Source organism: Ursus americanus, chromosome 27 (assembly GCF_024610735.1).
Source record: "Ursus americanus isolate L20-20 chromosome 27, mUrsAme1.1.p, whole genome shotgun sequence".
Lineage (NCBI taxonomy): Eukaryota > Metazoa > Chordata > Mammalia > Carnivora > Ursidae > Ursus > Ursus americanus.
This window is the reverse complement of record NC_142153.1, coordinates 10,307,166-10,322,437: the sequence shown is the minus strand read 5'-3', so window position 1 is coordinate 10,322,437 and position 15,272 is coordinate 10,307,166. Positions and strand designations below refer to the sequence as shown.

Sequence of the window (15,272 nt, the reverse complement as noted above, 5' to 3'; positions counted from 1 at the left end):
GTGCGGCCTTCCCGGATCCGGTCAGGAAGCTGTAGTCCACAAACGTTTGTTAAATTGAGTTGAATTGAACTGAACTGAATTGAAAGGCAACACATAGCCTGGGAAGTAGATGTGACAAGGGCGGGGATTTCCTCCCTGCTTTGTGTTCATCTCCTCAGTGGTTGATGACATGAGTGTGCTGTATGTGGGTGAGTAATATAAAAAGTGAACACATTTTAGCCAGAAAGAAGAGCCATCTCTCCTCAGAAAGTAATGACGGTCAGTGAAAAGTGTTTCAAGCCACTATATGGCGTACGTTGTACAGATGCCTCATATACTCTCCACATTGATCTTTGGGGATGCCAGCCTGATAAGGGAGGTCTTCTCATCTGCATTCTATTGTTGGGGTACAAAGGCTCCCAAAGGTTTTAAAATATTCCTAAAACTCCTTTTCTCTACATGGAGTTGGGATTTGGCCCCAGGTCCTTCTGACCCCCGTCTTGCTGTCCCTTCCCACGTGGGTCCTTAGTCTCATGCCCCTCCTCTGCCTGGTTCCCATGTCACAGGCCCAGTGCCTGCCACGTCCTTCCAAGTCTTCATTCCCAAAGCCAACTCTGCCTGTGATCGGTCCTTTTTTGGAATTATTCTCACTCTTGGCATACGGCACACAGTCTAACGTCTAATTGTATAGTTTTGCTTTTTTTGGTTCTTTTATTGGGAAAGAATTAGACCTTTCACTCTTTACGTATTGCCCACAGCACCAGGATACACACAGCAGGCACTCAACACTGCAAATAATTTTGGCTGATTTGAGGTTTGTCGCTGAGTACCAGCTACTTCTCACCTTCTTCCCTGCAGAAGAAGGATTCTTCTTCCCAAACTCACACCCAATTTGAGCTTCTTAAATTAGTCTACTCTATCGCTCCATTTCCAGTAGCTCCCTGTTTCAGCCCAGTACAGGGTGGCACAGAGCGGGAATTTCTTTCTTTCTTTTTCTTTTTTTAAAGATTTTGTTTATTTGAGGGAGTCCCTCAAATAAGAGCGTGAGCACACGGGTGAGTGGGGGGACAGGGAGAGGGACAAGCAGACCCCCCAGTGAGTGGGGACCCCGACATGGGGCTCTATCCCAGGATCCCAGGATCATGACCTGAACCGAAGTCAGATGCTTAACCAACTGAGCCACCCAGCACCCCACAGAGTGGGAATTTAATGAAGCTGATAAGGTGGCTGCTTGGGGGGAGGAAGGTTTTGGAAATGAGAGTTGGTTCCCTTAGGAGAGGCAAGTGGTAGGGGAGTTATTAAAAGCATAGACTCTGGAGTCAGACCTGGGTTCAAATCCTTACTCTGCTGTTTACTAACTTTGGCACCAAGTCACATGACCTCTCTGAGCCTGGGTTTCCTCATCCTCAAGGTAGGGAAAATCTTAAGTTCCTTATTGGATTGTTGGAAAGATTGGATGAAGTAACGCACACAAAAGCACTCAAAGAACAGATTGGTGGTTGCCGGGGGTGGGAGGTGGGTAAAATGGGTGAAGGGGAGGTCAAAAGGTACAAACTTCCATTTCTAAAATAGATAAGTCCTAGGGATGTACTGTACAGCATGGTAACTATAAGTAATAATGTATTGCGCATTTGAAAGTTGCTGAGAGAGTGGACCTTAAAAGTTCTCTTCACGAGAAAAAAGAACTTGTAACTCTGTGGCGATGGATGTCAGCTAGGCCTCTTGTGGTCAGTTCACAATCAATAATAATATTGGATCACTATGTTACCTACTTGAAACTAATAAAATGTTACATGTCAAAGTTCTCTCTCTGTATTTATATATAAATAATATCTTACATAGTAATATATAAAATAAATAATTGGTTAGTTATATTTACATATTTCTAAAACCAAAAAATGTTCATCCGTTTGACCCTGAAAAAAACCACTTAAAGCAGTGCTTTGCCCAAAGAACTAGACATCTTAGCCCCTAAAAAAACCCCTGACAGGTGCCTGGTGACTTAATCGGTTAGGTGTCTGAGTCTTGGTTTTGGCTGGGGTCATGATCTCAGGGTCCTGAGATCGAGCCCTGTGGGGAGCCCCACATGGAGCCCTGAGTTGGGCTCTGAGCTCGGCGGGCAGTCTGCCTGAGATTCTTTCCCCTCCCCACCCCGCTCCTCCCCCTGTGCTCTCTCTCTCACCAATAAATACGTAAATCTTTAAAAGATAATAAAATAATAACCCTCCCCCCACAACTATGGGATGTGGTGGATATTAGGCAGGAGGTTTTAGAGGGAAAGGAGCTTTATCTTGTTAGAACTGGTGGTGGGGTGTAGGTGTGGGGTTTCCCAGGATGGTGAAGCCTCCTTGTGCCGGTAGGAAGTGAAGCTAGAGGAGACCCCCTCATGTTTTTTGAGGCAGAGACTGGAGGAGGAATGACCGGGGAGCCCCCTTTATATGGTAGAGGGCGCTGGAACCTCGACTTAGGATGAATCAAGCCCTCAGTGTGTGTGCGCGCATGCCTGGTAACTTTCTTTCTCTTTGTCTAGTGATCTCTTAATGAGGGACAACCTGTTTGAAATCATAACAAGCTCCAGGACCTTCTACATACAGGTAAGAACTCACTCTGGGAAGACTTCGGTATTGTGTCTCTGTGAATAGTGTGCTGATAGGTCTTGCCCTTTCCTTTGCTTTCTCTTTTATTTTGTTTGAAGTTTCTAAAGGGTAAATTTAGCCCCCGATTGTCAGTCTGAGTCCCATTTTATTCTAAACAGGATGTTTGCCAGAAGCTTCCCAACCATAAAATAGAGCAGGTTGAGCCTCTGAACTGGGGAATGCGAATTTGTACCAGCTGCTCTCAGCTGCTGGGCGCCAACTAAGCAGAGAAAAGGAGAACTAGCCAGTGGTTTCACTTCTCCTCTGGAGGGTATTTATAAGCCCCGCCTGTGTGGACATCTCTGTGTGCGGAAGGACAAAAGCTCAGAAGGCCCTGTGCAGGCACCAGGTGCAAAGCCCAGCTGCACAGAGAAAGTCATTGTTTGGGCTCTGACAGTTCAGCTTTCCGAAGCTTCTCCCTCCACCCACGGCTTTGGAGCTCTCCCAGCTCTTTCTCAAATCATAGGAGAGAGAAAGGCAGATACCCGAGCAGGGCCTAGACTCTCAGCGCCAAGTCCATATCCGAGCCGGCCTAGCAATCTCCGGAACATGCCTTGATCCACACAGTGTCGTGATAATGCCTCATTTCCGGCCTAGATGCTGTCCTAATGTGTTGGTTCAGAGGTGGGGCTCCCCAGCCAAGGCCGTTCAGGGTTCCTCGTGCTCTTCCTTTGCTCTTCCTTTGCTCTAAGTGTCAGTCACCACTAAGAACCATCCCTTCCACAGGACCCCTCCTCCCCCCTTTCTTGGGCAGCAGCTCCATAATCCTGACCCCTCCGAGCTGGTCCTCCTGCCCCCCAGCCAAGCAGACATACTAGCAGCCTTAACTCTCTGTGGGCTCCGCTCATTTACCCAAGCTTGTGTCACTGGGGAAGAGATAGCATAAGGCCGCTGTGGATGGCATTGCTGGGGTTGTTAGAGCTGGTTCCATTGTCATTCGGGGACACAGTTTAACTGTAGGTGCAAAAGAGTTTCCAGTTCTTGCATTTAACAGGTGTATGCAGAGTATCCTTAGAATGCCAGGCATTTTGCCTCATACTGGGGGCACTGTTAAACAGAACAGATCCTGAACCAGAGGGAGAGAGGTGGTCAAGTAAACAGGCAGTTAAAACAGTATGATGGGGTAGTGGGGGAGGGAGTGTTGGGTAGATGAACGCTGGGGGGAGGGGGTTTAGTGCAGTGAAACTATTCTGTATGATACTTTAGTGGCGGATGCATGAAATAGAACTTTATAGCACAAGGTAAGAGTAAAGAGTAGAAAACTTTAATATATGTGAGTTTAAAAAATCACTTAGGAGGTCAGATGATTCCAGCAGGCATGTAGATGATGACAAAAGAACTGAAATGCGTCACAAGTATGGAACAACCTCGCTGAAGGGGCTGAGGGTATAAAAAACAAAAAAACCAAAAACTGAAAAACCAGTGTGGTTACTGCTATCATTACAGTGAGCAGTGGTTGTCATGGGAACTCATAAAAAGAGCACCTTCCCCGTCTCAGCGAGTCAGGGAAGGTATCCTGAAGGAAGACACATCTAAACTGAGTCAGCTGGGGGAAGAGTGGCCCAGGCAGAGGGAACAGCCTGTGCGAAAAAGCCTGGAGAGAAAAGGAGCACAGAGCACACGGAAGGCTGGGGCGCCCATACGGAGGGCCCAGGCCTTATAGCCCTTGTCAAAGAGCTTGTACTTTATCCTGAAGGTGAAGGCCCCTTGAAGTGGAGCCAGGGAGTGGCCCTATTAGCTCTGCCTTCTAAAAATACCACGGGGGCAAAAGATCTTTCAAGCCTTGTTTTCCTCATCTGTAAAGTGGAGGTGATATCTTTCAACCCAACCGCATTCCTGGTGTGCGGGCTGTGAGTTTCCAGGCCCAGTACAGTATAGACCCAGATGAAGGAGGGTAAGACAGGAGGTGGGGAGAGCAGTTTGGCGGCTGTCATAGTCATTCGGGTCAGGGATGAAGGAAGCTTGAACTAGGAAGGATGGAGAATTTAAAAGCTATGGTAGAGTATTTTCTGGGACATGGTTGTGGGTTGAATGTGGGGGTGAGGGGATCCAGGGGAGGTAAGGAGACTGCTGGGTGTTCGGCCTGGGCCTCAGGGTGCCTGATGGCAGCTGTCACTCAGACGGGAGCATGGGAGGAGGGATTGGTGAGTGGAAAGGCAGCCTTCGTGTTGGGGGTTCTGAGCTGACAGTGTCTGTGGGACATTTGGGTTGACATGCAATGAAGGTCCTCCAGTGCCTGACACATGGGTGGTACGAAATAAGTATTTGTCAAGTGAAAGATTATGCTGGGAAAGAGCTTTGGACAAGGGAGAGTGATTTGGGAAACATGAACTCCAACAAAAACAATGTTCAAAACACTTGTGAACGAAGCGTGTGGACATTTACCAGAAGCTTCTCATCACTTCTGCCCTCCTTTGCCTTGTGCTCCCACATTTTTGGGATAAAAGGACACTAGCATCACCATGAAATAAACACATAAGTGAATGGACAAGTCTGTTTATAGCACCTAACTCAAAGAGAACAGAAAATTGAGAAGAATATAGAGTAAAAATCATTAAGAATATGTCTTTATTTATTTTCAGGTAACAACGAAAAACTCATTTATGTTGACAAAAGTAATATTTTATGAAAAACAGGTATATTTCTAAAATAAAAAAAGCAACAAGAGTAGCATTGTTTTTTACATTTTTGCAAATCTCTTTAATGGCTGGCTTAATCGAGGACAGCTGGATCCTCCTATCTGCTCCCGCATTCTCTCTGTGGCCATATGTTGTTTTGGTTGAAGATATGAAGAAAATCTGGCCTCACACAGATACGTATTTGGAAAAAAGGAATACTTTAATAGCTTTTTCAGATAATTGTGGATATTTTTCTTTGATTCTATATCAAAACTTGACAAATGGTATTTCCATCATGTTTAGATGTAGAATTGGAAGCCGATATCAATATCCATAGACTTTGAAACTCTTACACTAAAATCCACTAGTCAGTTTTACACTTTGAACGGATCCTTTTTACCAACGCATGATTTTGTAACTGCGTGCCCTGGTCGTTAGGAAAATAATGGTCCCATGGGGGTACGCGAATCTTCCAAATGTTGACACATTTTATTATATAATATCAAAAAATCACATTTGTTAATATCACCACAAGGATCATCATCAACAAAGTTGTTAAGTACAGAAAGCTGTCAAGCTTATGGAGGAGGATACCAGTTTTTGGAATTCTAATTTAGTCAGAAAGCTCAAAATTCATCATTTGCAAAAAAAAAACAAAAACAAAAACAAAACAAAACTTCCATGATTTTGCTTGACTAAATGGACACATTTCATTCATTTTTGAGACAGAGTCCACCATATCCCTAAGTCTGAATAAGTTCGGCTGGCAATTCGTCAGTCATTTGTTCCAAGTAAAAACCGTGTTTCACACAAAGGGTAAAAGCGTATGACGACTCCTACAGTTTGGTGCTGGCAGCTTTCGCCACCAGGCCACACTGGCAAAATTCTGACCTGCTTCCTGGTGTAAGTTCAGTTACTCTGCCTGAAAGAAGCACGTATACGCCGTATTCGGGGAAGCTGGACCAGAGAGCTGTAGGCAGAGCAAACAGGGCACAGAGGCTTGGGCGACAGAATGGGGCTGGTGTCCAACTACCAAGAAGTTGGTCATTTACCTTCTGTCCCCTATGCCTTCTGTGTCACGCTGACCTAGAACTTGAACCCTGGGACGCTACCGTTTGTTGGACACTCAGTTGAGACAGACACAGTGCTTACAGGCAGCATATCGCTTAGTTTCTCAGCAATCTCTGAGGCCATCTCCATGTGACAGATGAGGAAATGGAGTGTCTGAAGGTAAATTATTTGTTCGAGATCATAAACCCGGTGAACTGTGGAGCCGGACCTACTCACTTGTGTTGTTTAAAAGCAGCTTGGTATGAAATCAGAGAGGGAGACAAACCATAAGAGACTCTTAATCATAGGAAACACACCGAGGGGTGCTGGAGGGGAGGGGGTAGGGGGATGGGGTAACTGAGTGATGGACATTCAGGGGGTGTGTGATGGAATGAGCACTGGGTGTTGTATATAAGACCGATGGATCACTGAACTCTACCTCAGAAACCAATCATACATCATATGTTAATTAATTGAATTTAAATGGAAAAAAAGTATATAAAAAAAATAAAAGCAGCTCGGTGCAGAGCCCAAGATGTAGAGGGTGTGGCCATGGATGACCAGGAGAAACCAGCTTGGGGGGACTGGCTGTCATGGCAGTTGGATCATGGTGACCAAGATCCGGGATCTGGCAGTAATCAGGTATCTAAGCTTGGGGAGTCAGCACACTTATCAGCCTGTAGACGGTTCTCAGTCCTGGGCAAGGGTTCAAGATGAGATTTCAGTCTTTGGAATACAAGGCATGCGGGGTTCGCCATTTCCCTATTTCCCGGTCATAGAAGGTCAGGGGTTATTAGGTTGGAGGATTTAGTTATGCCAGATGAGAAATGTAGTGCAGGCTGGTTTGGGTAACTTGGCATAAGCCCAGTTGTCAGAACTAGGGGGCTATGTCAGGATAATAGTAGTAGTAAGAGGGCTCCAATGTGAATTGCAGAGTGTTGGGCTAGAACTCTTTGGATACTTACTGTTTTAATTTAGACTATAGGGTGAATGACATCACTTAGAACTATGTAGCACACAGCCTAGGCAATCGGATGTGGCTGGGCTGTGTCTAAAGACGGGACTGGGTCCTGGGGAGAGGGCAGGGATTATTAGCGGTTGGGAAGGGGGGGCAGTGCAGAGGTGGGGAGTAGAATGGGAAAGGAACATCCTACAAATATTGGACAGCTGCAGCAGAAGCCACCCCGGTAGGTACTGGAGGCCTGTTACTGATGACCTCTGGAATTCTCTGCTTCAAATCCTTGCATCTGTTACGGTACTGGGTTCATAGCAGGTGCTCAGTAAAAAAGCTCATTGGACTATAACAAATTTCAGGCTGCCGTGATTCCTTTTTTAATACCCTTTGTTCCTCTCACCTCAAAAACTGTTCTCAAGGACAGAAACCCTACTTTTTCTTTCCAACCAAGCACCAGAAACAAATGCCCACACTTAAGCACAGCAGGAAGAGATGAATGTATGAGCGTGACACTTCCCTTTTTGTTCTACTGAATTTTAAACATCTTTTAGACTTTTCATGATTCATCATAGGGTGTGTGGACTCAGCGCTGTTTTTTACCTCTGGTTCACCTTTGTGATGTTGTTTTTAAGATATTTTTGGGTTTTTGATGAGAGCTAAGCACAGGCTTTCCCATTAGAGATAAACATACACATACACCATATATTTGCATACAGTTTTTAAGGTTTCACTGAATTTTTGTTGCCAGTGAACCCCAGTTCTAAAACTACTAATAGAGATTATAATTATGATCTCAATAAAGTGATAGTCTCTTTCTTCTCATCCTTGTCACATCTGCTTTTCTATTTGAATAATATTTTATTTTATTATTATTTTTTAAGTAGTCCACGCCCAGTGTGGAGCCCAACGCAGGGCTTGAACTCACGACCGTGAGATCAAGACCTGAGCTGAGATCGAGTCAGATGCTTTACCAACTGAGCCACCCATGTACCCCTGAATAATATTTAAAAATAACATTTGTTAAACATGAAAATAATGCTTACTAATGTTTGTTATTACTATCCTCCCGGCTGGGTTCACTCTATAGGTTATCTGACAGAAAATGTCCTTAAGCAGGATTAGAGAATTGGAGAAAAAATATAGTTAGCAAACACTTTCCATCTTTATTAATTACTAAATGTTTTAAGACAGAGATTTAATTTTTTTGCCCATCATAAGCAAAGACTTAAAAATTATAATACTTTATAAAAATTATAATACAAGTGTGTGCATAAAAATAATATATTGGTGGCAAATGAAATCTATATTGTTGGCCAGAAGTCTCTCTGGCCAGACGTAACCAGAGCCTTCAAAGAATGCATATTCTTTAGTAATTTTCCCAGGAGCTGAAGAATTGTAAGAATGAAAAAAAGCTTTTTGCACAAAGGTGTGAATAGCAGCATTACGTATATGAGAGGGGAACTGGAAACAATTTAAATGTGTTTTAGAGGATTTTGATTCTTGTGTCTGACTCCCCAGATGTTAAGTCAGTTGGTACGTAGTTTTCTCTTACTCAGTGGCTCCTTGCTAGATGGAGGTTGGGGTGAAGACTGCTGGGCTTTTGGTGTGGTAGGTTCCTGGAGAGACGTACGAGGGTGTTGGTGGGGTCTCGAAGGACGGTCAGATAGGTGGCCTGTGGCTCGTGGAGCAACATTTGACGTGGGGGGTGCTCTGTTGTGCTTGGGTGGTGGAAGGGGTAGAAGTCACTTACTAGCCCTGGAAACTGTCGTCATGGGGATTGTGCAGTCTGTTTCATGTGTCTGTTTCTGTCTGTTTGTGTTTCATGAAAATGCTGGACCTCCTGTATGATGTGGGAGACATTTGCCTCTCCCTCAGCTGCCATCTCCATCTCTCCTGGTCTTCTGACATTTCCCCCTATCAAATCATCTGTCCCTCTAGAAGGAAAGTCTCTGGGAAATGCTTTTCTACTAGTGGACAGTTTAATGACCTCCATCTCATTCAACTCAAAGTAGCCAAATAGGTTATCTTATTTGATTTGGACGGTTTGATCCTTAGGCAGGAAGGATCTGCAGTTTGAGTATGAGGAAACTGAGAAAAAAAATCTCAGGGAGAGGCCAGTTAACATACATCTATCTATCTATCTATCTATCTATCTATCTATTCAATATATATATTGATATATATATATATATATATATAGTGTTGGATATATATATATATATAGTGTTGGATATATATATATATATAGTGTTGGATATATATATATATATAGTGTTGGATATATATATATATATATATATATATATATATATATATATATAGTGTTGGATATATATATAATCACTGTATATATATAGTGTTGGAATTTAAGGCTTCATTCGTGTCCCTCATGTAATAATAATAATAACAACAATAACTAATACTTCAGAAGTCCTTTCTGTTCAAACTGCTTTACCTAAGTAAGTTCATTGCATTTTCCCAGTGGTTCTACTTGTGGAACAGGCTAGCCCTGAGATTAGTAAAATAGCTTTTGGAAGAATCTTGGACAGCTCGTCCTGTAAACCAACCACCAGGTTGTCACACAACTAGGGAAAGCCCAGGGGAGAGAGAATACAGGTAAATTTGCATCTCTAGCATGTGAGAGAGGCGTTCACCTTGTTTCAATACCTGCTTAACCCAGTGTGCCAGGATGTGAAACTGTTTCTTTTCTTTTTTTTTTTTAAAAAGATTCCATTTATTTATTTATTTGAGAGAGAGAGACAGAGCGAGCGTGTGTGCGTGCATGCACGAGCAGGGGGAGGGGCAGAGGCAGAGGGAGAAGCAGCCTCCCCTGCTGAGCAGTGGACATGGGGCTCGATCCCAGGACCCTTAGATTATGACCTGAGCAGAAAGCAGATGCTTAACCGACTGAGCCACCCAGGCGCCCCTGAAACCATTTCTTTTCTAAGTATCTTCCGCACACACCTAACTAATGAGGGTTTGGGGTGACAGAAAGGGATAAGAATGCCAGTTTGAGGATTTTAAAAAAACAGTTATTTTATCCTGATACAATACAACGTGAAAGAATCCTTTGGGGGAAGGGGAAAGCAAGGGGCCTATGTGGAGAATTTTGTGGGCTGGAGTGTGTCATTTACATATACCTTTTATAGGCACACAGGTGCACACTTGTGATTTTGGGTAGGACTGTTAAGGGAAGGCAAAGGGAGCAGAGAGAGATTAACAAATGGAAATTTCTGGAGGTCAGGGATTTGGTGCCAGGTCCCTTGGCCTGGCACCTGATGCCACATGTAAGACTGAGGAGGGCCACAGCAAACATTTGCTAGGTTCACTTTAACTCAACCCCTGTAAAGCTGGAAGGCCCTGAGAATTCGGAGAGCCCCACCTGCCGCTGCTTGGCCATTTGATTTTCCTTCCTTTCTTCATAGAGCCACTGCTGCCCCCTTCTGGGGTTGGTAGGTATTTCTGGGCAGCACACTTTTTAATGGGCTCAGCAGTGTCCTACACGTTGGTAAGCTTGGTGCTCCGAGTCTACCAACTCTCCAGGCCTGGATGGAGTCCGGACAGACCCAGGTCACTTGTGCTCTGAGGGAAGCCTTGTTCCTGGAGATAATATGTATCTTGGAGGATTTGCAGAGTATTTGGCTTTAGCGGGGCTGGAGTTGAAAAAGGGATTACTCTGTTTGGATAGCTGTGGTAGAAAGATGCCTACGTTGGGAGTCAAGAGAACTGGAATCCAGGCCAACCTTGAGCGTTGAGCTTGGGCTTTCTGGGCCTCATTTCCCTTTTCTGTAAAATGGGAGGCTAGGCCAGGCCAGTTGTGTTCCGGAGAGGGTGAGGGGCTTTAGCTGGGATGGCCTTGGCCTCACTGCCGGGCAGCTCCACTTGGAGCGGTTTTATTTATGGGGAGTCGAAGATGAGTTTGCAGGAAACAAATGTCGTCAAAAGTCTGAGAGCCACTGCACTACGTGATCTCTGGGATCTGTCCAGGTCTAATGGTGTGATTTTATGAACTTAGAATTGAATCACAGACTTGAGAGCTGAAGTCATGGTGCCAAACACTGATTGCTCCATACGTGCTGCGGTGTTTTGCAGGCGGACAGTCCGGAAGACATGCACAGCTGGATCAAGGAGATCGGGGCCGCCGTCCAGGCCCTCAAGTGCCACCCCAGAGTAAGTCACTTCCTTTCAGGTCCATGGTCACTGTCAACTTGGCGATGAAGTCTCTTTGGGTGGGCAGGTTTTATGTGGTGAAGCAGCCAAGTGGTCTGTCCCTGGAGGCAGGTGAAGCCTCAGGCTGTCATGTGTGTTTTCTCTTTCTACTGATTTAGGTACAAAGTTTTATTTTTTGTTTTTTTTGGTTGTTGGAAAGAGGTGAGGCAGGGTTGGGTAAAGAGACGGAGTCTGTGATGTGCTCTGCACGTCTCCCTGCATAGGCAGACCTCGACGCATCTGGGGTGAATTCTGTTGGTCATACTTGATTTCCGCAGACAAGTGCCTTGGGACCTCTGAGGTGGTGATCCTGGGAGGGTGTTCTTCCTGGGACTTTGGGATAAACATTGTCAGGAAAGGCCTTATTTTCCTTTGGTTTTTTTCTTCCCTTGTATTTTTGTAGGATATGTCCTTTTCTAGATCCATCTCTTTGACTCGCTCTGGAAGCTCCAGCCTCTCAGGGGGGCCCAACTCTGTCCTGTGCAGGGGGCGGCTACCTGTGGAAGAGAAAAAAGCTCTCTGCAAAGCCCCCTCTGTGGCTTCCTCCTGGCAACCCTGGACCCCAGTCCCCCAGGCTGGGGACAAGCTGCTTCCAGCTGAAGAGACTCCCGGGGACTCTTTGTTCATGCCTCGACTTGGGGAGAGCAGTACTTCTGGGGTGCTGCCCAGCTCCCGGATAAGGCACAGGTCGGAGCCCCAGCACCCCAAGGAGAAACCATTTCTGTTCAGCCTTGATGACGAGACCATACGGACTTCTGATGTGTGATAGGGCACAGTGCCCTGGGAGGGGGGAGGACTCAAGAAAAGGAGGCCATGACTCAGTTTCCCTACGTTTTGGATGACCGTCAGAGACCCTTTGGCACTCATATTCCTGTGGATGCTCTGTGGGAGGGGCCCATCCAGCCGGCCTGTTTGGTGTTTTTTTTTTTTTTTTTTCAATATCAATGCAGTGTATTTAACTTGGAAACTCACTACGTTAGACCTGTAGGCACACTCAGTGGAGAGCAGGTTGCCTCTGCTTTGACTGCCTTAAGGTTTTCTTGGTGAGAGGAGGTTGGGAGTGCAATTTCATCCCTAACCAAGTTTTATTTCCTTGTCCTAGTTGTAGTTTCTTCCTTTATGGTCCAGGCCAGGCACAGAATCTTGGGCCAGTCATCTGGTTTATCCAATTCCTATTTATTGGCTGAGGTCTGACTGTAAAGTAGGAAGGTGGTAACTAACCCAGCTGTTTTGCCTGGGATACATTCTGAAGAGAGGTGTTCAAATCTGGGGGCTGGCAGGTAGCTCTCAAAATGTCTAGGAGGCTAGATCCTCCCAGGGGACCTCCATAGGGGAATAAGGATCTCTTGTAAGGTATGGGGAAACATTCAACCTCAGTGTATTAGCCAATTTTGGGAATTATTCTGTTCTTGTCTATGACCCCAAATAATGTCAACGTGAGTGATAGACCTGCCCACCCAGTTTCTGTGTCAGGCCCTGGGGATGGGTTTATCAGTGTTAAAAGTTATGACTGTTGAGAATAGAGCAGACATTTCCATTGCTATGGTGTTATTTGGAAGTTCAGAGGGTTGATAAGTGTAGGATAATTCCCCTGTGTGAGAGATCAGATCTCTATTTTAGAGTGTTAGAATTGCTTTAGAGCAGGGGCTGGGAAAAGACGGACATCCAGATAAACTTCATCCAGATTAACCTTTCTGATCCGTGTTTTCCAGACAGAAGAAAAGGTCAATTTTAGCACAGATTTCTTGAATCCTTACTTCATAGCTCTCTTCAATGGGCTGATATTAGTCTGATTTTAAGTGCTGTATATTATATGCCCTGGCAGATTTGCTTTCTTTCTACTTTTTCTGTTGCCCTTTGAATGAAGCCTTGTGGTATTTGCATGATCGAACCTTATAACCTGATAAGGTTCCATGTACTTAACAGTGAAGAGATACAAGGATAGTCCTGAGAGGTATTTATATTTTTAATAAAATAGAAACTCTGCATAGTAACATTGATTTAGAGGCTCTGCATTGCTGACTAGAGATTTCCCAAGTAGAAGAGCATAGGTTGCATTTCCCACCCAGATTCTTCGGTGTACCTTCTTTCATTTGACAAGAAGGGTCCCTGGGAGAATTTGTCCAACTTATGTGGTGAGCTGCTAACTTATCAGGGTTCCCTAAAGGGAGAGAAAAACTAATTTCTGTCTATGGCTTTTTTCAGCTAGATCAGTTAATTACCTTTAAATTAGAGGAAGATACCGAGAGATGCATTTTTACCTAAGTCCATCCCTTCCCCTTCCTTATGTCCAGATCTAATACAGAGGCAGAAACGTGTCATCGGAAATCCTTAGGGGCTTGAGGGGAATCTGTGTTCCTTCCAGGCAGTGTGATTCCCTTGAAGTCTATGTCATGTTGAGAACTTTTCTTGACTGCACTGCATTGGAGCTATTCTTTACTTAAATTGTTTGGCCTAGTGGGCCTGGTAGAAAAAAAGACATCTGGTACTGGATAACTCTCTCTCTCTCTCTCCTCTGTTTTGCAGCCTCTTGTAGACTGTTGTCCTCAGAAATCAGTGGTCCGGGAGTTATTTAGGAGTGACTGAGGTTACAGCTTCAAGTAGCCTGAGAAGTAGTCATTTCAGGTCCTTAAAGCTCCTTGTCTCTGGTTTCATCTTCAGATTTTCCTCAAGAAAATGCTTTGGCCAGGTCAAAGAAAGTACACAATAAGTGATATTGCACTAACAAAAATAAGTTAGGAAATTTTGAGATCCCTTTAAACATTCCCTTACTCATGCAAGCTGTCATTTTTCGTGTTTAAGCTGTGAAAATGCACCCATTTCTCTTTTGTTAAATAAACTCTCTGCTAGAATACTACTGCTAAATTAATTGGCTGTTAGAGTAAGCTAATATGTTTCTTATTTCAGTAGGCTCTATTTTAAGAATGTGTTAAATTAAACATACTTATACATCTAGATTATATTATTATGATAGAGAAAAACAAGGACTCTAGTTGGCATATACTTGGGAGTACCAAGTGGGAACATTGTTAATGTAGTTCCAATGCCAGATAAATAGAATTATCTCCAGCGAGTCTATAAGGATCCTCATTCCCAAACCTTATTTCAGAATTCTTTTTGTGTCCATATTTCTTACCTTCTGGCCAATTTCACATCACAACTTTTTAATGTCACTACATATGTGAGCCAAAGATAGTGCATATATAGTCAAAAGCATTTGGTTTTAAGTGTATATGCAACCAGATGGAAAAAAACAGGGCAGGATGCAGTACAGGTTAGTAGTTAAATGTATAGGCTCTGGAATAAATCTGAGTTAAGAAAAAAAAAAAAAAAAAAAAGGAACCAAAAACGTACTGCATTTTCTTTGTGGAATAAAAACCCTCTTGAGTTGTGCTGTTTTCATAAGACTATTGAAGTGGTCTTGACCCAGTTTGTGTAACAGTATTACAGGTGGTCTTCTCTATAATTGAACTATTTACTATCCACTATTCTTGAGAGCTTAAGGATTTGCTTACTCAAGGTCAGTTGGTGGTTGGTAAACATTGTTTGACCTTTTGCATCCTGTGAGACACCATAAAGCTACTAAGGTGTAGAGACGAGACTCAGGTCAAAATATTGGAGGTTATACATTTATTTCTGAATAGAATGCTGAGCTCACTCACATGAGAAAGAACAGAGGTAAGGTCCAGCTTTGTAGTTCATATGAAGCAAAAGGGTTTTTTTTTTTTTTTTCCCTTGCTGAATATAACTGTGCTCTCATATGGGCTCAAAGGACCTAAATAGATTCAGTAGTTGAGCGGTGGAATTTGATGTTTGTTTTCACTG

General features: G+C 44.0%; 1 protein-coding gene across 5 annotated transcripts in view; it reads left to right on the top strand.

The window, feature by feature from the left end:
- PLEKHA2 (pleckstrin homology domain containing A2) overlaps window positions 1–15,179 on the top strand; it is a 56,797-nt gene extending 41,618 nt beyond the window's left edge. For all 5 annotated transcript variants that reach the window (XM_045779231.2, XM_045779230.2, XM_045779233.2 and 2 more), the window contains 3 exons: window positions 2,510–2,573; window positions 11,331–11,408; window positions 11,851–15,179. In XM_045779231.2, coding sequence (XP_045635187.1) covers window positions 2,510–2,573; window positions 11,331–11,408; window positions 11,851–12,213 — 505 coding nt within the window. In that variant the 3' untranslated portion in view covers window positions 12,214–15,179. The remainder of the gene's footprint in view (window positions 1–2,509; window positions 2,574–11,330; window positions 11,409–11,850) is intronic.
- The last annotated feature ends 93 nt before the right edge of the window (window positions 15,180–15,272 follow it).